At 42.3% G+C, this 26,306-nt stretch overlaps 1 protein-coding gene across 3 annotated transcripts in view; it reads right to left on the bottom strand.

Annotated features, from left to right (window-relative positions):
• PMS1 (PMS1 homolog 1, mismatch repair system component) overlaps positions 1–26,306 on the bottom strand; it is a 508,329-nt gene that overhangs the window by 428,442 nt on the left and 53,581 nt on the right. For all 3 annotated transcript variants that reach the window (XM_053698612.1, XM_053698613.1, XM_053698614.1), the window contains exon 2: positions 25,989–26,148. In XM_053698612.1, the coding sequence (XP_053554587.1) occupies positions 25,989–26,120 (132 nt within the window). In that variant the 5' untranslated portion in view covers positions 26,121–26,148. The remainder of the gene's footprint in view (positions 1–25,988; positions 26,149–26,306) is intronic.

The raw sequence follows: 26,306 nt of genomic DNA, 5'->3' as shown, positions 1-26,306 counted from the left end.
TTATATTACATTCCAGCAGTTGAAAATTGCTTCACAAATTAACTGCAGAGGGAAAAAAACTGTATTTAAAATGTTTTAGTCCAATAATAAATAAAAAAGGTAACAATGTTGTAATACAAAAGGTGCATTGATCACAAGAACATCTTACATTCAAGAGTCACAGAACTGCAGATCAGGAAAGGCTAGGGAGGGGGGGATGAAAAAATCTCTGAGAGCCAGTCATCAATGTGCTGTTGATTTGCAGCGCTGCTCTGTATTTGCAAACTACATGTGCAGACAAACACAAAACCTGAGGCGCGCGCGCACACTCCCATCCGCGCGCACACACACACTCCCATCCGCGCACACGCACACACACACTCCCATACACACACACACTCCCATACACACACACACACACTCCCATACACACACACACACATACTCCCATACACAAACACATACTCCCATACACACACACACACATACTCCCATACACAAACACATACTCCCATACACACACACACAAACACATACTCCCATACACACACACACAAACACATACTCCCATACACACACACACACTCCCATACACACATACTCCCATACACACACACATACTCCCATACACACACATACTCCCATACACACACACACATATTCCATACACACATACTCCCATACACACATACTCCCATACACACACACTCCCATACACACACACACATACTCCCATACACACACACACATACTCCCATACACACACTCCCATACACACACACACACTCCCATACACACACACACACTCCCATACACACACACACTCCCATACATACACATACACTCCCATACATACACACACACTCCCATACATACACACATACTCCCATACACACACACACACTCCCATACACACACACACACTCCCATACACACACACACACACTCCCATACATACACACACACTCCCATCCGCACGTGCGCGCACACACTCCCATCCGCACACACTCCCATACACACACACACTCCCATACACACACACACACACACACACTCCCATACATACACACACACACTCCCATCCGCACGTGCGCGCACACACTGCCATACACACACACACAACCATACACACACACTCCCACACACACACTCCCATGCACACACGCACCCCCATACACACACGCACCCCCATACACACACGCACCCCCATACACACACGCACCCCCATACACACACGCACCCCCATACACACACGCACCCCCATACACACACGCACCCCCATACACACACGCACCCATACACACACGCACCCATACACACACGCACCCATACACACACACACTCCCATATACACACACACTCAATCCCATATACACACACACTCAATCCCATACACACACACACAATCCCATACACACACACACACACAATCCCATACACACACACACACACAGTCCCATACACACACACACACAATCCCATACACACACACACACACACACAATCCCATACACACACACACACACAATCCCATACACACACACACACACAATCCCATACACACACTCCCATACGCACACACACTCCCATACGCACACACACTCCCATACGCACACACACTCCCATACGCACACACACTCCCATACGCACACACACTCCCATACGCAAACACACTCCCATACGCACACACACTCCCATACGCACACACACTCCCATCCGCACACACACTCCCATCCGCACACACACTCCCATCCGCACACACACTCCCATCCGCACACACACTCCCATCCGCACACACACTCCCATCCGCACACACACTCCCATCCGCACACACACTCCCATCCGCACACACACTCCCATCCGCACACACACTCCCATCCGCACACACACTCCCATCCGCACACACACTCCCATCCGCACACACACTCCCATCCGCACACACACTCCCATCCGCACACACACTCCCATCCGCACACACACTCCCATCCGCACACACACTCCCATCCGCACACGCACTCCCATCCGCACACGCACACACACTCCCATCCGCACACGCACACACACTCCCATCCGCCCACACACACACTCCCATCCGCCCACACACACACACACTCCCATCCGCCCACACACACACACACTCCCATCCGCCCACACACACACACACTCCCATCCGCCCACACACACACACTCCCATCCGCACACACACACACTCCCATCCGCACACACACACACTCCCATCCGCACACACACACACTCCCATCCACACACACACACTCCCATCCACACACACACACTCCCATCCACACACACACACTCCCATCCACACACACACACTCCCATCCACACACACACACTCCCATCCACACACACACACTCCCATCCGCACACACACACTCCCATCCGCACACACACACTCCCATCCGCACACACACACACACACTCCCATCCGCACACACACACACACTCCCATCCACACACACACACTCCCATCCACACACACACACTCCCATCCACACACACACACTCCCATCCACACACACACACTCCCATCCACACACACACACTCCCATCCACACACACACACTCCCATCCACACACACACACTCCCATCCGCACACACACACTCCCATCCGCACACACACACTCCCATCCGCACACACACACTCCCATCCGCACACACACACTCCCATCCGCACACACACACACACACTCCCATCCGCACACACACACACACTCCCATCCGCACACACACACACACTCCCATCCGCACACACACACACACTCCCATCCGCGCACACACACACACTCCCATCCGCGCACACACACACACTCCCATCCGCGCACACACACACACTCCCATCCGCACACACACACACACTCCCATCCGCACACACACACACACTCCCATCCGCACACACACACATACTCCCATCCGCACACACACACACACTCCCATCCGCACACACACACACACTCCCATCCGCACACACACACACACACACTCCCATCCGCACACACACACTCCCATCCGCACACACACACACACAATAAGGGGGTTTAGAGTGGAGCGCCAAAATGCAAGGTCTGAAGAAAATATACTGTGGTGATAGGTATATGTTTATCTAAACCATAGATCTAAATATGACATGTGTCAGATTGTACATATAAGTCAGATAAAGAGTGTACTTTATAGGTTACAAGTTAGGATATAAATCAAGATGAAAGTGTACCATACAGGTTACCAATGCAGATAGCCATGCAAATTACAGTGTTTGGAATGCAAAAACATAATTTATGTAAGAACTTACCTGATAAATTCATTTCTTTCATATTAACAAGAGTCCATGAGCTAGTGACGTATGGGATATACATTCCTACCAGGAGGGGCAAAGTTTCCCAAACCTTAAAATGCCTATAAATACACCCCTCACCACACCCACAAATCAGTTTAACGAATAGCCAAGAAGTGGGGTGATAAGAAAAAAAGTGCGAAGCATATAAAATAAGGAATTGGAATAATTGTGCTTTATACAAAAAAATCATAACCACCACAAAAAAGGGTGGGCCTCATGGACTCTTGTTAATATGAAAGAAATGAATTTATCAGGTAAGTTCTTACATAAATTATGTTTTCTTTCATGTAATTAACAAGAGTCCATGAGCTAGTGACGTATGGGATAATGACTACCCAAGATGTGGATCTTTCCACACAAGAGTCACTAGAGAGGGAGGGATAAAATAAAGACAGCCAATTCCTGCTGAAAATAATCCACACCCAAAATAAAGTTTAACAAAAAACATAAGCAGAAGATTCAAACTGAAACCGCTGCCTGAAGAACTTTTCTACCAAAAACTGCTTCAGAAGAAGAAAATACATCAAAATGGTAGAATTTAGTAAAAGTATGCAAAGAGGACCAAGTTGCTGCTTTGCAGATCTGGTCAACCGAAGCTTCATTCCTAAACGCCCAGGAAGTAGATACTGACCTAGTAGAATGAGCTGTAATTCTCTGAGGCGGAATTTTACCCGACTCAACATAGGCAAGATGAATTAAAGATTTCAACCAAGATGCCAAAGAAATGGCAGAAGCTTTCTGGCCTTTCCTAGAACCGGAAAAGATAACAAATAGACTAGAAGTCTTACAGAAAGATTTCGTAGCTTCAACATAATATTTCAAAGCTCTAACAACATCCAAAGAATGCAACGATTTCTCCTTAGAATTCTTAGGATTAGGACATAATGAAGGAACCACAATTTCTCTACTAATGTTGTTGGAATTCACAACTTTAGGTAAAAATTCAAAAGAAGTTCGCAACACCGCCTTATCCTGATGAAGAATCAGAAAAGGAGACTCACAAGAAAGAGCAGATAATTCAGAAACTCTTCTGGCAGAAGAGATGGCCAAAAGGAACAAAACTTTCCAAGAAAGTAATTTAATATCCAATGAATGCATAGGTTCAAATGGAGGAGCTTGAAGAGCCCCCAGAACCAAATTCAAACTCCAAGGAGGAGAAATTGACTTAATGACAGGCTTTATACGAACCAAAGCTTGTACAAAACAATGAATATCAGGAAGAATAGCAATCTTTCTGTGAAAAAGAACAGAAAGAGCAGAGATTTGACCTTTCAAGGAACTTGCGGACAAACCCTTATCTAAACCATCCTGAAGAAATTGTAATATTCTCGGTATTCTAAAAGAATGCCAAGAAAAAAGATGAGAAAGACACCAAGAAATATAAGTCTTCCAGACTCTATAATATATCTCTCTGGATACAGATTTACGAGCCTGTAACATAGTATTAATCACAGAGTCAGAGAAACCTCTTTGACCAAGAATCAAGCGTTCAATCTCCATACCTTTAAATTTAAGGATTTCAGATCCTGATGGAAAAAAGGACCTTGAGACAAAAGGTCTGGTCTTAACGGAAGAGTCCACGGTTGGCAAGAGGCCATCCGGACAAGATCCGCATACCAAAACCTGTGAGGCCATGCCGGAGCTACCAGCAGAACAAACGAGCATTCCTTCAGAATCTTGGAGATTACTCTTGGAAGAAGAACTAGAGGCGGAAAGATATAGGCAGGATGATACTTCCAAGGAAGTGAAAATGCATCCACTGCCTCCGCCTGAGGATCCCGGGATCTGGACAGATACCTGGGAAGTTTCTTGTTTAGATGAGAAGCCATCAGATCTATTTCTGGAAGTTCCCACATTTGAACAATCTGAAGAAATACCTCTGGGTGAAGAGACCATTCGCCCGGATGCAACGTTTGGCGACTGAGATAATCCGCTTTCCAATTGTCCATACCTGGGATATAAACCGCAGAGATTAGACAGGAGCTGGATTCCGCCCAAACCAAAATTCGAGATACTTCTTTCATAGCCAGAGGACTGTGAGTCCCTCCTTGATGATTGATGTATGCCACAGTTGTGACATTGTCTTATCTGAAAACAATGAACAACTCTCTCTTCAGAAGAGGCCAAGACTGAAGAGCTCTGAAAATTGCACGGAGTTCCAAATTGATCGGAAATCTCACCTCCTGAGATTCCCAAACCCCTTGTGCCGTCAGATACCCCCACACAGCTCCCCAACCTGTAAGACTTGTATCTGTTGAGATTATAGTCCAGGTCGGAAGAACAAAGAAGCCCCCTGAACTGAACGATGGTGATCTGTCCACCATGTCAGAGAGTGTCGTAAAATCGGTTTAAAGATATTAATTGAGATATCTTTGAGTAATCCCTGCACCATTTGTTCAGCATACAGAGCTGAAGAGGTCGCATGTGAAAACGAGCAAAGGAGATCGCATCTGATGCGGCAGTCCTAAGACCCAACATTTCCATGCATAAGGCTACCAAAGGGAATGATTGTGACTGAAGGTTTTGACAAGCTGATATCAATGTTAAACTTCTCTTGTCTGACAAGGACAGAGTCATAGACACTGAATTTATCTAGAAACCTAAAAAGGTTACCCTTGTCTGAGGAATCAATGAACTGATTGGTAAATTGATCCTCCAACCATGAACTTGAAAAAACAACACAAGTCGATTCGTATGAGATTCTTCGAAAATGAGAAGACTGAGCAAGTACCAAGATATCGTCCAAATAAGGAAATACCAAAACCCTATTCTCTGATTACAGAAAGAAGGGCACCGAGAACCTTTGAAAAAAATTCTTGGAACTGAGGCTAGGCCAAACAGTAGAGCCACAAAACTGGTAATGCTTGTCTAAAAAGAGAATCTCAGACACTAAAAGTGATCTGGATGAATCGGAATATGCAGATACACATCCTGTAAATCTATTGTAGACATATAATGCCCTTGCTAAACAAAAGGCAGGATAGTCCTATAGTAACCATCTTGAATGTTGGTATCCTAACATAACGATTCAATAATGATAGATCCAGAACTGGTCTGAAGGAATTGACCTTCTTTGGTACAATGAAGAGATAAAATAAAACCCCAGCCCCTGTTCCAGAACTGGAACTGGCATAAATACTCCAGCCAACTCTAGATCTGAAACACATTTCAGAAATGCTGAGCCTTGCTGTGTCGACTGGGACACGGGAAAGAAAAGAATCTCTTAGCCGGAGGCCTTAACTTGAAGCCAATTCTGTACCTTTCTGAAACAATGTTTCTGAAACCAGAGATTAAGAACGGAATTGATCCAAATTTCTTTGAAGAAAACGTAATCTGCCCCATACCAGCTGAGCTGGAATAAGGGCCGCACCTTCATAGGTACTTAGGAGCTGGCTATAGGTTTCTATAAGGCTTGGATATATTCCAAACTGGAAATAGTTTCCAAACTGATACCGCTCCTGAGGATGAAGGATCAGGCTTTTGTTCCTTGTTGTGAGGAAAGGAACGAAATGATTATTTACCCTGGAAAGAAAGGGAAAGCAAAGTTGACTTAGAAGACATGTCAGCATTCCAAGTTTAATCCATAAAGCTTTTCTAGCTAAAATAGCTAGAGACATATACCTGACATCAACTCTAATGATATCAAAAGATGGTATCACCAATAAAATTATTAGCATGTTATAGAATAATAATAATGCTATAAAATTATGATCTGTTACTTGTTGCGCTAAAGCTTCTAACCAAAAAGTTGAAGCTGCAGCAACATCCGCTAAAAATATAGCAGGTCTAAGAAGATTACCTGAACATAAGTAAGCTTTTCTTAGAAAGGATTCAATTTTCCTATCTAAAGGATCCTTAAATGAAGTACTATCTGCCATAGGAATAGTAGTACATTAGCAGGAGTAGAGACAGCCCCATAACCTTAGGGATTTTTGTCCCAAAAAACTCTAATCTGTCAGATGGCACAGGATATAATTTGCTTAAACGTCTAGAAGGAGTAAATAAATTACCCAAATTATTCCATTCCCTGGAAATTACTTCAGAAATAGCATCAGGGAGATAAAACACTTCTGGAATAACTACAGGAGATTAAAAAACCTTATTTAAACGTTTACATTTAGTATCAAGAGGACCAGAATCCTCTATTTCTAATGCAAATAACACTTCTTTAAGTAAAGAACGAATAAATTCCATCTTGAACAAATACAAAGATTTATCAGCATCAACCTCTGAGACAGAAACCTCTGAACCAGAAGAACCATTATCAGTATCAGAATGATGATGTTCATTTAAAAATTCATCTGAAAAAAAGAGAAGTTTTTAAAAGACTTTTATGTATACTAGAAGGAGAAATAACAGACATAGCCTTCTTAATGGATTTAAAAAATAAAATCTCTTATGTTATCAGGAACACTCTGAAAATTAGATGTTGACGGACAGCAACAGGTAATGTAACAGTACTAAAGGAAATTTTATCTGCATTAATAAGTTTGACATGACATGCAATACAAATAACAGCTGGAGAAACAGATACCAAAAGTTTATAGCAGACTTAGCTTGGTAGCTCCAGCACTGTGCAGTGATTTTCCTGTAGTATCTTCTGACTCAGTTGCAACGTGGAACATCTTGCAATATGTAAAAGAAAAAAACAACATATAAAGCAAAATTGATCAAATTCCTTAAATGACAGTTTCAGGAATGGGAAAAAAATGCCAGTGAACAAGCTTCTAGCAACCAGAAGCAATAAATAATGAGACTTAAATAATGTGGAGACAAAAATGACGCCCATATTTTTTAGCGCCAAAAAAGACGCCCACATTATTTGGCGCCTAAATGCTTTTGGCGCCAAAAATGACGCCACATCCGGAACGCCGACATCTTTGACGCAAAATAACGTCAAAAAATGACGCAACTTCCGGCGACACGTATGACGCCGGAAACGGAAAAGAATTTTTGCGCCAAAAAAGTCCGCGCCAAGAATGACGCAATAAAATGAAGCATTTTCAGCCCCCGCGAGCCTAACAGCCCACAGGGAAAAAAGTCAAATTTTTGAGGTAAGAAAAAATATGATAATTCAATGCATAATCCCAAATATGAAACTGACTGTCTGGAAATAAGGAAAGTTGAACATTCTGAGTCAAGGCAAATAAATGTTTGAATACATATATTTAGAACTTTATAAATAAAGTGCCCAACCATAGCTTAGAGTGTCACAGAAAATAAGACTTACTTACCCCAGGACACTCATCTACATGTTTGTAGAAAGCCAAACCAGTACTGAAACGAGAATCAGTAGAGGAAATGGTAAATATAAGAGTATATCGTCGATCTGAAAAGGGAGGTAAGAGATGAATCTCTACGACCGATAACAGAGAACCTTATGAAATAGACCCCGTAGAAGGAGATCACTGCATTCAATAGGCAATACTCTCTTCACATCCCTCTGACATTCACTGCACGCTGAGAGGAAAACCGGGCTCCAACTTGCTGCGGAGCGCATATCAACGTAGAATCTAGCACAAACTTACTTCACCACCTCCCTTGGAGGCAAAGTTTGTAAAACTGATTTGTGGGTGTGGTGAGGGGTGTATTTATAGGCATTTTAAGGTTTGGGAAACTTTGCCCCTCCTGGTAGGAATGTATATCCCATACGTCACTAGCTCATGGACTCTTGTTAATTACATGAAAGAAAACCATATATCTGAATGTCACGTGTATCGGGATATACATATACACCAAGGTAAAATGTACCGTGCAGGTTGTAAATACAGATAGCAGTAGAAATTACAGTACTTAAAATATAAAGATTTATTCACATAAATATACATGGATCCATGAAGACATTAAAAAAGGGGTTTGAACAAATAAATTGTATGTATTTGCCAGATAAAAACAATGACAATAACAATGCGTCTGAGATTCGCAAGCTTAAAATACAGAGTAAGACTGGCAGTGAGTTAGCACTAACAGTGTGAATCCCAAAATTAAATTGTAACACAAAATAACAAGTGTGTTGAAGAAAGAAAACAATCAGTCCAAATAGAGTTGGTGTTCTATTGTTGTGACAATTCTCCTAATCTGCTATCCAAATGATGAGTATAAATTAAAAAACAGAGTGAAAAAATACAATGTGAAAAATGACGGATAAAAACAGCCCAAAGCTTACGTGCTCCAAAAAGATTTGTATAAATCCAAAAAATAATCCAAAAATAAGTCCAAAAGTAACAACTAGTGTGTACACAAACTAGTGCAATCACAGTTAATGTGTGTTGGTGATCACATAAAAGTAGAAAAAAGTGAGAATATTGCGAAAAATATGGGGGTATTCAAAATGTTGTTTAGTCGTTGATCCAATAGGTGGGAGTGTGGTATACAAAAATAAGACAAAAAATATATATAAAACCGCAAAGTCCTCAAAACCTGTGGAAGAAAAACAGTAACATAGTATAATACTGTTAAAAACTCTGACGAATGAAAGGAATATAGCTCACCTTATATTGCCAACACGTTTCGGCCCACTGATAGGGCCTTTATCAAGACTAGTATATGGTTAGGTGAGTAAGTTCCTTTATATCCTTATCTGACCAATCAGAATATGTTGTCAATGGCGACAAATCAGTTTGTGCCGGAAATGGTGACCCTCTATTTCTTGAAATAGAGGGCAAGTAAGCAAGAATAAAGCTTTGAGACCTTATATAAAGGTATATACAGCAAACATAATTCGATCAAGTAGAATATTGTTGATTTTAATATGAAGGTACGATACCGGTAATATCAACATCCGGTTCAGAGGGTCACCATTTCCGGCACAAACTGATTTGGCGCCATTGACAACATATTCTGATTGGTCAGATAAGGATATAAAGGAACTTACTCACCTAACCATATACTAGTCTTGATAAAGGCCCTATCAGTGGGCCGAAACGCGTTGGCAATATATGGTGAGCTATATTCCTTTCATTCGTCAGAGTTTTTAACAGTATTATACTATGTTACTGTTTTTCTTCCACAGGTTTTGAGGACTTTGCGGTTTTATATATATTTTTTGTCTTATTTTTGTATACCACACTCCCACCTATTGGATCATCGACTAAACGACATTTTGAATACCCCCATATTTTTCGCAATATTCTCACTTTTTTCTAATTTTATGTGATCACCAACACACATTAACTGTGATTGCACTAGTTTGTGTACACACTAGTTGTTACTTTTGGACTTATTTTTGGATTATTTTTTGAATTTTTTGGATTTATACAAATCTTTTTGGAGCACGTAAGCTTTGGGCTGTTTTTATCCGCCATTTTTCATATTGTATTTTTTCACTCTGTTTTTTAATTTATACTCATCATTTGGATAGCAGATGAGGAGAATTGTCACAACAATAGAACACCAACTCTATTTGGACTGATTGTTTTCTTTCTTCAACACACCTGTTATTTTGTGTTAATTTTGTGTTAGTTTTTTGTCAAAACATCTATACTAGTGTAAGGACCTTGCCCTTACCCAAGATGGCTGCTGTAATAGTTGTATTGAGGAAGTGAAATGCCATCTGGGAAGGGGGGGGAGTGTTAGTGCTGAGGAGATTTTCTGAGGTGTTAAGAGAAGTGTGGAGCTTGCACAGACTTTGAGATGGGGGAAGAAAGTTGCTGTTTCCAAGCTGAAAGAAGTTATTCAGACTAATGCATGGATTCCATAGACAGTTCAGACATTGCTACATGTGGCTGCTGAAGACAGAAGTTGGAACCTTTTATTTGTACTGTGAGTGTCAGCCATTATCTGCTGTTTTAAGATCTCCATAACTTCATGTTAACTAAATGCAAGAGAAAAGATATACTAGTCATATGTGATGTGCTGCAGAGTTGTATATTAAAGAGATAACCCAGAGAATATTCTAGAAGTTATTCTGCCTAAACAGTTGCATAAATACACTTAATGGATTGCACAGCTGCATTACATAAGGAAGTAACTAAGTGTGATGTGCTGCAGAGTTGTTGTATATTAAAGAGATAACCCAGAGAATATTCTAGAAGTTATTCTGCCTAAACAGTTGAATAAATACACTAAATGGATTGCACAGCTGCATTACATAAGGAAGTAACTGAGTGTGATGTATATTAAAGAGATAACCCAGAGAATATCCTATAAGTTATTCTGCCTGAACAGTTTGCACAAATACACTGACTGGATTTATAAAGCTACATTACATAAGGGCATAACTGTGAGATTTCTGCAGCTGTTTGTAGTAAAAGAGTGACTGACTTTGCAGTATAAGGCAAGTGGATTGCTGAAATTCAGTAATAAGGTAGAGACTTATGTTATTCAGTATTTCTGAGGAGAAGTTTTCTTGAGCACTGCATCGATCACAAGCAGCGCTCTCTAGCTTCGTTCACAAGCAGCAAGAGATAATTACCTCAACTAAATTCTATTTAGTATATGAAATTGCATTGTACAGCACCACCTCAAAGTATTTTACAACAACAGTTATGTTATTATTTCATGAGCTCATGAAGGACTTCTGAGTTAAAAAAAAGGTATACTGATGTCAAAAGAAGATATTGTGATTAATATTAATATTTGTATTTGTTGCACTGTATGTTATTGGTTAAACACTTTATAATAATCAAAGCAACATTTTATTTGAAGATTTCTTGTGTGGTTATTACTTGTTTTCTTTTTTGCACTAAAATCTTATAGGACCCCACACCCTATTATTCTAGGGTGTCCCCTATAGGTGGAGGCACTGCGTCATACAGGCATCCCTTATATACCTGATTTCAACCCCCCTCCTACTCCCACTCTGCGGAGGCTTAGTTCTCATACACGAAACAGGTAGACAGCATTACACTATCACCCACCTCAGGGAAGGTCAGGAAAGGGTGTTACAGATGGAGGCACTGCTGAGATCGAGAGGCGGGGCAAAATCAGAAGAGATGCATCTTTTAAAATTAGAAGAGGTGAGAGAGTGGGCAATGCAGAAAAAGGTACCAATTGAGCAGGCAGTGGCTGTGACTTGGATGCCAGTAGGAACCAGTTGAGATAAACTATGTGAGTCACTCCAGAGAGCACTTCAACTAAGAGAGTACCCTGAGACAGTAGCATTCAAAAGAGTACCAGATGACACTTGGGGTAGCATATTAATAGACACCAACCAATGTTTCTTAGAAGTACCCAACCCCTCTGAGCTACAGCTACTAGGGCTACCTTCAGTCAGACTACCCCTCATTTATGCCATAAAATCAGAATTGCATATAGTCAAGGAAAATGAAGTTCAGGGTGTTAGAAGATCTCAAAATGAATCTAATATGGAGTCTAGTCTATCTGAAGTTCTGAAGATGTTGGCTACAAGCATCACAGACAGCTCACATACATACAGTTACCGGAAACTAAAGATATTTTCAGGAAACCTTCCTGTACCCTTAGGAGAGGAGGGTATTGCGGCATGGTGTGATCATGCTAACATGGTGCTGCAAGAATGGAGTTGCCCAGAGACAGTGAAGTGTGTCCGCGTCTTAGAAAGTGTTAGGCCACCAGCACAAGTATTGTTGCAACACCATAGAGAGGAACACCCTGAAGCTACTGCTGTAGAGTTAATCTCTTTCTTAAAGACCTTATATAGTCTAGTTGAAGATCCAGAAGATCTCTTGTATAAGTTTCGGTTACTTAAGCAGCGAGAGACAGAGAAGATGTTTGACTTTCTATTAAGATTACATGAGCAGCTTGTATTATTGGTTCGAAAAGGGGTAGTGACCCGACAAGATATGAATAAACGGAGGCAAGATCAGTTCCTTTGTGGCATTATACCAGACCACCCAATAGCCATCTTTCTAAGAGCCGAATTGCACTCTCAAGCACCAAAAGAATTGGAGGCCCTTATGCCTATGATAAGGACTCAAGAAGAGGAAATGAGTTTCCACACTGTGCGTAAGTCTGGCGAAGCTTGCATAGGTAAAAGTGAGACTAAAAAAAAATTAGAAGACTCCAGAAATGCAGATTCTTTGTTGAAAGAGCTTATGGAGAATGGACTGCCTGACCAAGTAAAGGCTGAGTTGGAGAGAGCAAAACTACCTGTAAAACTCCAAAATACTACTCAACCAAAAGGGAGTTGTTTCACTTGTGGAGAGATAGGCCATATCTCAAAGGATTGCCCCAGCAAAATACATTCATATGCTGGTGATTTTTTGGGAAGCCTTACAGTCCCTCAGAAGAAGGGAATGACTGATATTTCCTTTGATTTATCTGAAGATGATGTAGCTGGGCCAAGGGCTTTTATTGGAGTAAAAGTTTGTAACATTTCTACACAGGCGCTGTTGGACACTGGATCTCAGTGCACCATAATCTATCGTAGTTTTTATGATACTTACCTTAAACATCTTAAAATCAAGCCTCCCTCTCAAATTGATTTAAGAGGTGTGGGTGGAAATAGGTCTGCTGTTGATGGAGTTGTCACTGTAGTCATTAGTATAGTCCAGTTACATACTAGTATGATATACCCCATGAAAGTGAAGGCTTTAATCTGCCCAGAAACCTGCAAAGATTCCGAAGCCCCTATAATTCTAGGGACCAACACAAAATATGTACAATCTTTGCTACGGAAATTCATGATGGAGGTTGGGGGGCAAGACATAGACAAGTCATTACACCCAACTTTACGTCAGGAGGTTGAAAAGATATCTTTGAGACAATATGCTGGTCAGTGCTACAACCGTTCTGCCGGAGTGACTTACATTTCCCCAGGAGGGATGAAAGAGTTAAACTGTTTGGTGGTGTACCCTGACGGCAGACCCAAAGAGGACTGTTTTATTCTTGAAACGCCAGATGAAGAAGCAACCAACAGGGTTGGATTTTGGTACCTGAAATCTTACACAGAAGAAAGGATGGGCCTCCACCACAGTGGCTAAGTGTTAAGGTCCAAAATTTGGCCCCATACCCTGTTGGTATTGATTTTAATCAGACTTTGGGATATCTTTATCCAGTAGTAGACTCATCATTGGCTATTCGTAAATGTTTCTCTCTCTCAAAAACAGAAACAGAAAAACTGCAATTTAACTTTGAAGGATCTACAATGCCTAAGGAGGCATGTGAGCGGTTGCAGAAGGCTATGAAGGCCCGTGCAGGAGTTTTTTCTGCCGCAGAAATGGATGTAGGACGTTCAAAACATATGCTTCATACCATTCGCCTAACAGACTCTGCCCCTTTTAGGGAACGCACTAGGAGATTGCCTCCTTGTGATGTTGAGGATGTTCGTGCCGTTTTGGCTGAGATGGAAAAAGCTGGAATAATTGTTCCTTCTCGCAGTCCATGGGCTTCACCCATTGTAGTGGTTAGAAAGAAGAATGGGTCTATACGTTTGTGCATTGACTATCGGACTCTCAATCGAAGAACTATACCTGACCAATATGACCTACCTCGAATTGAAGAGATTTTACATTGTCTTAATGGCAGCCGCTGGTTCAGTGTTCTGGATCTGAGATCCGGCTATTTTCAGGTAGGGATGACTGAAGAAGACCAAGAGAAGACAGCTTTTATTTGTCCACTAGGATTCTATCAGTTTACACGGATGCCACAAGGGATCTGTGGAGCTCCAGCCACATTCCAAAGGCTAATGGAACGTACTGTGGGAGATATGAATGGATGTGAGTGTCTTGTCTATCTAGATGACCTTATTGTATTCGGTAGTACTTTGGAAGAACATGAGACAAGGTTGCTGAAAGTATTGGATCGTCTTCACGAAGAAGGCCTAAAGTTAAGTCCGGAGAAATGTAGATTTGGGCAATCATCTGTGACCTATGTAGGTCATGTGGTCTCGGCAGAAGGGGTGTCTACAGACCCTGCTAAGGTGGAAGCAGTAACTGCATGGCCACAGCCTAACAACATTGGTGAACTTCAATCATTTCTTGGATTTTGTGGATACTATCGAAGATTTGTGAAAGGATACTCCCAGTTAGCTCGACCCCTAAACGACTTGCTGAAACATAGTGAAGATGATCCTAAAAAGCCACTAAATGCAAAAACTCCTTTGGGAACTCGGTGGACATCAGAGTGCTCCAAAGCGTTTGAGAATTTAAAGAAAAATTTAACTGAGGCACCTGTCTTGGCCTATGCAGATCCAGAGAAACCTTATGTGCTACATATAGATGCTAGCTATGTGGGTTTGGGGGCAGTTTTACACCAAGAGTACCCTGGAGGGTTGAGACCTGTTGTTTATCTAAGTAGGAGTTTGTCTAAGAGTGAACAGAATTATCCAGTCCACAAGCTTGAGTTCTTGGCTCTGAAATGGGCAGTAGTGGATAAACTCCACGATTACCTTTATGGAGTAGAATTTGAAGTTCGAACAGATAATAATCCACTTACCTACATCTTGACTACAGCAAAGTTGGATGCAACCGGTCATCGGTGGTTGGCTGCACTATCAAATTACACTTTTAAGTTACGTTACAAGCCAGGGCCTGAGAATATAGGGGCTGATGCAATGTCCCGACGACCAGGACTACCAGAACAAACAGGTGATTCTCAATGGGAAGAAATTCCTTCACTTGGTGTGAGAGCATTCTGCCAAACCAGTGTCTTCAAAGACGAAACCTCTGTTTTTTCCGATTTGAGAGCAGTAGATTCATTGGGATGTCATCCACAAGCTCTGCCTGTATATTATTGTAAACCATCTGTAGTGGAATTAGCCAGATGGTCTCGAATACCTCCTGAAGAATTAATAAATGCACAGGAACAAGATCCTTTAATTGGACTACTTCGAAAAGCTGTTCAAACTGATAGCCCACACTTACTGAAGAGAATTCCTAGGGAATGGTCTGGTCCACTAAATAGAGAGTGGGATAAGTTTCAAATTCAAGATGGACTTCTGTTTCGAGTAGTTAAATACCACAATCACCCAGATCGAAGACAATTGGTGTTACCTGCCAAACTAAGAAAACTTGTTCTGTCATCCTTGCATGATCAGCACGGACATCTTGGGATAGAAAAAACGTTTGGCCTCTTGCAGGATAGATGTTATTGGCCAAAGATGAGAGAGTATGTAGAAGACTACATTCATAAATGTTTTAGATGTGTACAGAGGAAAACTCTTCCAACTCGAGCTGCCTCTATGGGTCATCTGAAAAGTGAAGGCCCCATGGATCTTGTTTGCATGGATTTTTTGTGCATTGAGCCAGATTCTCGTGGCATTGGAAATGTTCTTATTGTAACAGATCACTATACCCGTTATGCTCAAGCCTTCCCAACAAAGGACCAGAAGGCTAGTACAGTGGCTAGAGTTCTTTGGGAAAGGTTTTTCATTCATTATGGTCTTCCTAAGAAACTGCATTCTGATCAAGGTAGAGACTTTGAGAGTCGCCTCATTAAAGAAATGATGAATGTTTTGGGAATTAAGAAGACAAGAACTTCTCCCTATCATCCAGAAGGAGATGCTTTGCCTGAGAGGTTTAACAGAACTTTGCTAAATATGTTAGGGACCCTGCCAGAGTCTGAAAAGAGAACTTGGAGTCGTCAAGTAGAAGCACTAGTTCATGCCTACAACTGCACCCGACATGATTCCACAGGTTATTCACCATACTTCCTTATGTTTGGGAGAGAAGCGAGACTACCTATAGATCTCCAGATAGGGGTGTCATCAGATGGAGTTTCTCATAAGAGTCACTATCAGTATGTCAGGCGATTGCAGGAGAGTTTACAAACAGCTTATAAGTTGGCTGAAGAAGCTACTGCTCGATTAAATGAGGCTAATAAACAACGATATGACAAGAGAATAAAACATCAGGATTTGCAACCAGGAGACCGTGTCCTTTTACGGAATTTAGGGATACCAGGCAAGCACAAGTTAGCTCCTAGATGGAGGAATAGTATCTATAGAATAGTCAGACAATTGCCAGGTCTTCCAGTTTTTCAGATAGCAGATGAAAATGGTGTTGTGAAGACATGGCATCGGAATCATTTGTTGCCTATACCTCAATTCCAGCATGATGTTACATATCATGAGGACCAAGGCCCAAGCATGTCAATTAATAATGAATATAGTATCCCACATGAAGACTCATCAATTCAATCGGACCCTGAAATGAGATCTCCATTGCAAAGAGAGACCTATAATGATGAGCATGCCTCCTCTGTTGCCCCAACCTCTGAGCCTGATATGCCATCCTTTCCTAATAGTCCTATACCAGATAGGGAATCTCCAAACCCTATACATTATGATAGTAGAAGTCCCTATAGAGAGAAAAGACCAGCAAGAAAGAGACATCCCCCAAAGAAACTGACATATGATACACTAGGAAACCCTGGTTATAATGTTGAACCCTTGTTGCCTGCTCTAACATCTGCTGTACGATGTGTTTTGAAAGATGTATACCCTAACCATAATTTGGCTCATGATGAATATGTGATTTTGTTAGTAGACTTGCTAAAGAAAATGTATTGATGTGTTGCTCTTGTACCCCTTGCTGGGGACAGCAAGTTTTTTTTTGGGGGGGGAGTATGTAAGGACCTTGCCCTTACCCAAGATGGCTGCTGTAATAGTTGTATTGAGGAAGAGAAATGCCATCTGGGAAGGGGGAGGAGTGTTAGTGCTGAGGAGATTTTCTGAGGTGTTAAGAGAAGTGTGGAGCTTGCACAGACTTTGAGATGGGGGAAGAAAGTTGCTGTTTCCAAGCTGAAAGAAGTTATTCAGACTAATGCATGGATTCCAGAGACAGTTCAGACATTGCTACATGTGGCTGCTGAAGACAGAAGTTGGAACCTTTTATTTGTACTGTGAGTGTCAGCCATTATCTGCTGTTTTAAGATCTCCATAACTTCATGGTAACTAAATGCAAGAGAAAAGATATACTAGTCATATGTGATGTGCTGCAGAGTTGTATATTAAAGAGATAACCCAGAGAATATTCTAGAAGTTATTCTGCCTAAACAGTTGCATAAATACACTTAATGGATTGCACAGCTGCATTACATAAGGAAGTAACTGAGTGTGATGTGCTGCAGAGTTGTTGTATATTAAAGAGATAACCCAGAGAATATTCTAGAAGTTATTCTGCCTAAACAGGTGCATAAATACACTAAATGGATTGCACAGCTGCATTACATAAGGAAGTAACTGAGTGTGGTGTATATTAAAGAGATAACCCAGAGAATATCCTATAAGTTATTCTGCCTGAACAGTTTGCACAAATACACTGACTGGATTTATAAAGCTACATTACATAAGGGCATAACTGTGAGATTTCTGCAGCTGTTTGTAGTAAAAGAGTGACTGACTTTGCAGTATAAGGCAAGTGGATTGCTGAAATTCAGTAATAAGGTAGAGACTTATGTAATTCAGTATTTCTGAGAAGTTTTCTTGAGCACTGCATCGATCACAAGCAGCGCTCTCTAGCTTCGTTCACAAGCAGCAAGGGATAATTACCTCAACTAAATTCTATTTAGTATATGAAATTGCATTGTACAGCACCACCTCAAAGTATTTTACAACAACAGTTATGTTATTATTTCATGAGCTCATGAAGGACTTCTGAGTTTAAAAAAAAGGTATACTGATGTCAAAAGAAGATATTGTGATTAATATTAATATTTGTATTTGTTGCACTGTATGTTATTGGTTAAACACTTTATAATAATCAAAGCAACATTTTATTTGAAGATTTCTTGTGTGGTTATTACTTGTTTTCTTTTTTGCACTAAAATCTTATAGGACCCCACACCCTATTATTCTAGGGTGTCCCCTATAGGTGGAGGCACTGCGTCATACAGGCATCCCTTATATACCTGATTTCAACCCCCCTCCTACTCCCACTCTGCGGAGGCTTAGTTCTCATACACGAAACAGGTAGACAGCATTACACTATCACCCACCTCAGGGAAGGTCAGGAAAGGGTGTTACACTAGCTATTTAATATTGGGATTCACACTGTTAGTGCTACCTCACTGCCAGTCTTACTCTGTATTTTAAGCTTGCGAATCTCAGACGCATTGTTATTGTCATTGTTTTTATCTGGCAAATACATACAATTTGTTATTTGTTCAAACCCCTTTTTTAATGTCTTCATGGATCCATGTATATTTATGTGAATAAATCTTTAGATTTTAAGTACTGTAATTTCTACTGCTATCTGTATTTACAACCTGCACGGTACATTTTACCTTGGTGTATATGTATATCCCGATACACGTGACATTCAGATATATGGTTTTTGCATTCCAAACACTGTAATTTGCATGGCTATCTGCATTGGTAACCTGTATAGTACACTTTCATCCTGATTTATATCCTAACTGGTAACCTATAAAGTACACTCTTTATCTGACTTATATGTACAATCTGACACATGTCATATTTAGATCTATGGTTTAGATAAACATATACCTATCACCACAGTATATTTTCTTCAGACCTTGCCTTTTGGCGCTCCACTCTAAACCCCCTTATTTCTAGACCCTTTTCCTTGTGGGTAGCTGAGGACCCACTTTAGATAGGAGCTAAAGGTCGCATCTCTCCCTCTAGCGCTATAAGATCTCTTTCCCTTGATATCACACACACACACACACTCCCATCCGCACACACACACACAAACACACACTCCCATCCGCACACACACACACACACTCCCAATGGAAAGAGTCCACAGCTGCATTCATTACTTTTAGGAAAACAATACCCAAGCTATAGAGGACACTGAATGCCAAGATGGGCGGGTACAATAGGCGGCCCATTCTGAGGGCACCAAGCCTGGAACCACTGCCCATAAAAATCCCAGCTTCGTCTGAAGGCGAGAAAACTTTAAAAGGAAAACCCCAGAGGACACTGACCCGCAGGTAGTCCAGAGCCTAGCTAGAGACCGCCAAGCGGTCTCAACTGAGCCAGCAGGCCTCCAGGAGACACCGTCTTCCAACAGTCGGTCCCTCACTACTCACCCCTCACTTAAGAAAGGAACACCAGCCCCAAAAACCAAAGGGATAGGGCCAGGAAGAACCGAAAGAAAAAAACCAAAGGTCACAAAATCCATAAGAGGAAACCCCCCAGAGCGAGCCCAGCTCACAAGGCCCAAATGGGTCCCAACTGACAAGGGTGGACTACGTCTAGACCAGGAGAAACCGGAGGTATAGGACCGGGCGTAGAAACAGCGAACCGTTCTCTCAAACGTTGTGCAAGAGCACCAAAAGACAATAGAAGATGGAGACTTCACATCGTCCAAGCTAAGAATACTGAAGTATTCTGCTACAAAAAAGCGTGTAACGAACCCAGACGAAAACCCTGAGTCCAGAACACGCCACCATCATCAAGATGACACAGAGAATACTTGCTGAGAAGTAAAAGCGGCCAGCAAAAGAACAGATTGCAAAAGACAGCTCCCAGACAGAGGGTCCAATTTAGGCAACCCAGGCCGCCAGACCTACCCACAGGTCTTTCAAAGAAAAGGGGGAAGCCCAAGAGAGAGGTGATACCCAGAACCAGAGGTGGAGTAATCCTAGATCCACAGCCTGTAAGCCTATGGAACGAACTACGATGCCCACCTAGATTCTGGAGAAGACAACGTCTCTCAGAACCCACTCCCAGCCGGGGCAGCTCCAGCAACGGCAGGTCTGAAAAGGGCAACAGAAGAACCCCAAAATCAGCTCAAAAGACGAGTGGTAGAATGGCCACAGACAGTCCAACAGAGCACAGGTACAACCCGATTCCGTAGAACAGGCGACAGGACTGTAGACCCAAAGGATCTAGCAAAAAGGTTCAACCAGTCTCGACACGGAGCCAGCAAGACTCCATATGGAAAGTAACACCCCAGAGAGAAAATCCCTCTCTGCTAGGGAAACTCACAGTTCCCATCTCCTGAATCCAGGAGAAGCCGTAAAAAAGGACCACATCTCCATAAAAAGGAGAATAAGCTCTCACCCAAGAAGGGGAAAGGACTGAAACGCAGCACCTACCACAAGGCACGAAGCCATAAGCTAAAGGAGAGATCAACCCCCAACGCAGAAGCCCTGTTGGAAGGAGTTCCCAAAAAACTAGCCTGCTCACGCGCAATCATTGTGCAAGAGTAGCAGTAGGGACACTGCAAGTCCATTCACCTGCAAAGCAGTGAATACAATGGTGTTATGATATAACCCTGATATTGAGGGTTAATACCAGATGAAAGATGCCCTGAATACGGGATCAGCAACACACGAACTCAGTTAATTCCCCCCAAACACGAGACCTAGCTCCATCTTGAGGGTAAAACAGAATCTACTTTATTGAGGGCTATATGCCTGGTATTTATGCAGGTCTCCCACCTGGTGGACACTCCCCTAGGGGACCAGATGGGGGATTGGAAGAGTATAGTACATTAGATAGAGGGAAGACGCCCTTTTATAGGATACAATAGAATTACATTACTTAACCAAATAAACAATCAAACACAAGAAAACAATGGATTCCTTCTTGGCACCTAGCAGTCTGGAGGTGATTAAACAAGGTGAATGCTTATCACCTAAACAAAAGCTGCTGCCAGGAAACCTGTCTCTGTCTCAGACAATACAGTTACTAAAAACTGAACAAGAGGAGAGTTAACCCCTCCAGTACTGTTGGATTTGCACCCTGTACCTGTAATGGGCACAGGGTGACTTAACATAATGCCTGAATCCATAATCCGTAGGGAGGTTGACAGAGGGGTCTGTCACAAATGGACACTACAGCAAGCTGACCAATGGAACCACCTAAGGTGCAAAACAAGCTCAAAGAGTAACAGTACTCAGAAAACTTGGCAAAACAAGCCTAATGAGCAACAGTACTCAGAAAACCTGGCCAACCAAGACCAGATCAAGGAATCCAAAGTAAAAGGATATAGCCCAAGTTCCCAGTAAACAGGGGAACCCCAAATCAGCCCTGGAGCCTAAAAATCGTGTAATAACCAACAACGGGATCCACAAGGGAAAATGCTGAGTGAGACTCAGCAACCGGAAGCCCCAGGGACCGGTCCGAGCCCCCAATTGTTTAAACAAACAATACCTGAAAACTTAACACCTCATCTGATTGAACAACCCAGACCACAGGGGGTAATAATGTAATATCCAGATCAACCTGGATAACGAGAAAAACTTGCAAGTCCCGACCTAAGGAAGAGACCACCTCTTGCCGAAGTCTCACTCTCCAAAGGAGCTAAGGCGGTAAAAGTCGTACAACGACACTAGAGCCTCTAAACTCTCCAACAGCCTCAAGACAAAAAGGCAAGAGTATATCTCGAGGGTAAAACCACTCGAGCAAAGGCTGGTCACAGGGAGAAAGGGGCACGCTCTCTCCCTCCGGGAGAAACCCCAAGCAAGCCCATGGAGACCACGCCCAGTGTTCCTAACAGGGAACAAACATCTCCCAGGCCCCTAAAAGGTCTCCTTAACATGGAGACCACAGGGGAAGACCAAAAAGGTCTCAGAGAAACATCTAGTCAAAACACAATGTGCAAAAAATGCAGCTGGTTACATTCTGCAAACCATCCGCTGCAAGGCAGCTGAACTACCCTTCAAACTACTAGCTGGTGAAGACCAAGTCCAAGAAGGACATTGCAGAGCCTCAAAGGAAAACTCACTCTGCGGTAAGAAGGTGCTAAGCCCTCCAACTCTCCACCACAAGGGGGAGGAACTCTATGGTCTGACATTACCAGACGCAAGGAGAGAGTGATGCAGCGCAAACTCCACTGACCCAGTCATCCAAATTGAAGGCTATAATGGCTGAGACAACCCCTCCTGCCTCGTGGACCTACAGGTCCTCTAGGATGCTTAGTTGATGTAAACATGAGCACTCCACGCCTTGACCGGACCAGCCAATCAGAACGGCGCCACATGTCTGAACAGCCATAAGACAGAATCAAACCCAACAGGACCACCCTGCAACCTGGGTCCTAACTGTCAAGCTGCATGAATCCTTCCACAGAAGGGAAGAATAGAAAAACAGACAAACATATGACTAACATGTACCCAAGAAAACACTTCCGCAGAAGTAAGAGTATCGATCCCAGTGTAAGATTCCCGAAGAAAACCAATAAACAAAATAAAAGACATCCCAATCAGATAAAAGGAAAATAAAAGGCAACCCGAAGGTTAACACCCAATAAGGAAGCAGGCCTACTGCAGGACCAGCCAACTTGGAGCCCTAAGTTTCCAACAAAAAAACTGGGAAGGATCTCAAGAAAGAACAGTCAGGAGATTACATCATCCCCACATGTCTAATGAGGAGTACCATTCGAAGCAGACTGAAAATTCCCGTATCCGAGAAGGATAAGGTCATTGAATAACTTAAAAAACATGTCTGAGTAAGACGCAAAGGTGCGCAACTCTGTAACGAAAGGCACAACACTCAGGGACAATTACACCCGCAGGGAACTGCACAGGCCCTCCCCAAGGTGGTAGATCTGGGACAATAGGGCGCGAACACAATCTCGCATAAACGTCTGGATTCTGAAGACGAATAAATCGCCAAAAGTACGTGGTAGCAAAAACGTGCTGCAACCTCCGGGGGGATCAAGCCGCCCTGCATGGAGGAATAATCATAAACTGGGTTACCCGCATGTGTAGAAATATGGAGCGGTAGGGAACTAGCCTCTCGGAGGATGGGACCCCCAGAGGCAGATGGCTCAGATGACCCTTGATACCCTGAGTCCGAGGAACAAGGCGCTCTCATATGGCATACAGAACAGAATTGGTTGACATGTGTCAACGAGGCCAATCCGGATTCTTCACCGGACACAGAATCTGAAATTAAAATAGTCTCAGTATCAGAAACCTCCATAACTGAATCTGAAATTTGAACAGTCCCAGCATCAGAATCCTCCATAACTGGATAGAGGATATGCAAATATGGACTAAAGAAGTCAAACAAAAACGGCACCTGACACCCACAATGGCTGGGGAACTTACCATCTACTATGACCAGACTCCTGCGGACTAGAATTTCTCCTTCGCCACACGGTCAAGAATGCGGAAATGGAGGAAAGAAAGTAACCACGCCCGACCACAAGGTGAACCGTAGAGTTCAAAAAAGTGCACCCAACCATAAGCTTGCGTCACTTCCAAAGGCCTCAATGTTCCAAACCACGAGCCCAGTAATCATCACACATAAGCAGGTTGAGTCACATAAAAAAACATGATTATAAACCCCCCTGTCCAATAACCCCCCTCAGGAGATATTAACCCTTGATTCCATTATACTAAAGGAGACTCACTGAGACCATTATGTAATAGTTAGACCCGCAAGGTGATAACCTCTCGGGAAAACATTTGAATTACAGTCATGAAGAAGTAAAATGAAACGATCTTACCGAAATCTACGCCGTGGAACAGGAACACGGCACTTCAAGTGTGATGGATAGTAGAATCGCTTCCACCATGGACTTGAGAGAAGAAAGCAGGCAGCGGAGCGAAGTTCGACAATGCCGATTGCTTGAGGAGCTGTTAACATGAGTCAGGATGGTTTCGCAGAAAGACTCTCCTTGCATCTCCGGACTCTAACTTTCATCCAAGCCCTCATTGAGAGAATGAGAGGATAACTTCAAACTCCTGTCCCATGCCGAAGAGTACTACCCTCCATAAGAGACAAAATAATTTCTGACACTTCTCTGCCAACCTCCTGGGACGAAAGGCAAAGAATGACTGGGGGATGAGGGGAGTGGGAGGAGTATTTAAGTCTTTGGCTGGGATGTCTTTGCCTCCTCCCGGTGGCCAGGTTCTTAATTCCCAAAAGTAATGAATGCAGCTGTGGACTCTTTCCATTTAAGAAGAAAATGTCCCTTATTATCATTATACCACACCATTCTGTAACGCTGGGTAAAGAGATAGAGAAATCCAATGACAAGGATTGTGATAAGATACAAAAAAATACCAGACTAAACAGATCTAGTACAAAAGGAAGAGGCCCTGCTCCAAAGCGTTTACAGTCTACAGCAGTGATAGTGAACCTTGGCACTCCAGATGATTCAGAACTACATTTCCCATGATGCTCAACTGGAGCAGCACATGAGAAGTCTTGGAGGAGAAAGAGGGATGTGGAGATAAGACATAGGTCAGAGGTCGATCAAAGAGGACACGTCGGGGAGTATTTGGAGATGAGAAAGGAACTATAGTTGGGAGTGAGGCTACCTTGTAAGTTAGGTTTAGTACTTTGAACTGTATTCTGGAGTGTATGGGGAGAATGACAGAGTGGAGAAGCCGATGTAGATCAGCGACTTATGTGGATGAGTCTCACTGAAGCATTCATAATAGATTGGACAAGGGAGAGGTGGTGTTTGGGAAGGCCATTTAGAAGTAGATTGCAGTAGTCAATGCATAACAAAATGAGGAAATTAATTAGCATTAAGGAACGGTTGAAATCTGTAGATGTTGTGTAGGTGTGAATGGCACAATTTGGTATATGTGAGTTCATGGCATCACAGATCACAGCATGTTATGTCTTAATGGCTGCGGGTAATGCACTGCTGATCCTTCAGCAAAAGGATACCAAGAGAATTAAATAAATTTGATAATATAAGTAAATTGGAAAGTTGTTTAAAATTGCATGCTCTATCTTAATCACAAAAGTTTATTTTCGACTTTAGTGTCCCTTTAATAAAAATATTTTAATGTGTAGATTAAAAATAAACTCAGGGAACATGCAATACATACATTTTAAATGTATTTGGAACACATACATACCAGCTTAACATCAATGTTGGTAGCATCAGCATCCAAAGCATTCTCTAAAAGTTCCTTGACCACACTAACCACACTTGTTATGACTTGGCTGCTGGAAAGCAGACGAATCGTTGCTGGTGGCAAGTGATGCATTTTGAGTTTCAGTAGTAGTGCTGGATATCTAAAACATGAGAGAGAAAATTTTTTTTACACACAGTTGCACTAAGAATCTTTACTGAAAAATATAACATGCAATATCATTGTTCATGTACAGTAATAATATTCTTGTCATAAAGCTCTTAAGTTAATAATTAGCGAGGGTTCAGGCATACATTCTAA

This window comes from Bombina bombina, chromosome 1 (genome assembly GCF_027579735.1).
Source record: "Bombina bombina isolate aBomBom1 chromosome 1, aBomBom1.pri, whole genome shotgun sequence".
Lineage (NCBI taxonomy): Eukaryota > Metazoa > Chordata > Amphibia > Anura > Bombinatoridae > Bombina > Bombina bombina.
This window is presented reverse-complemented; position numbering and strand designations above follow the sequence as displayed.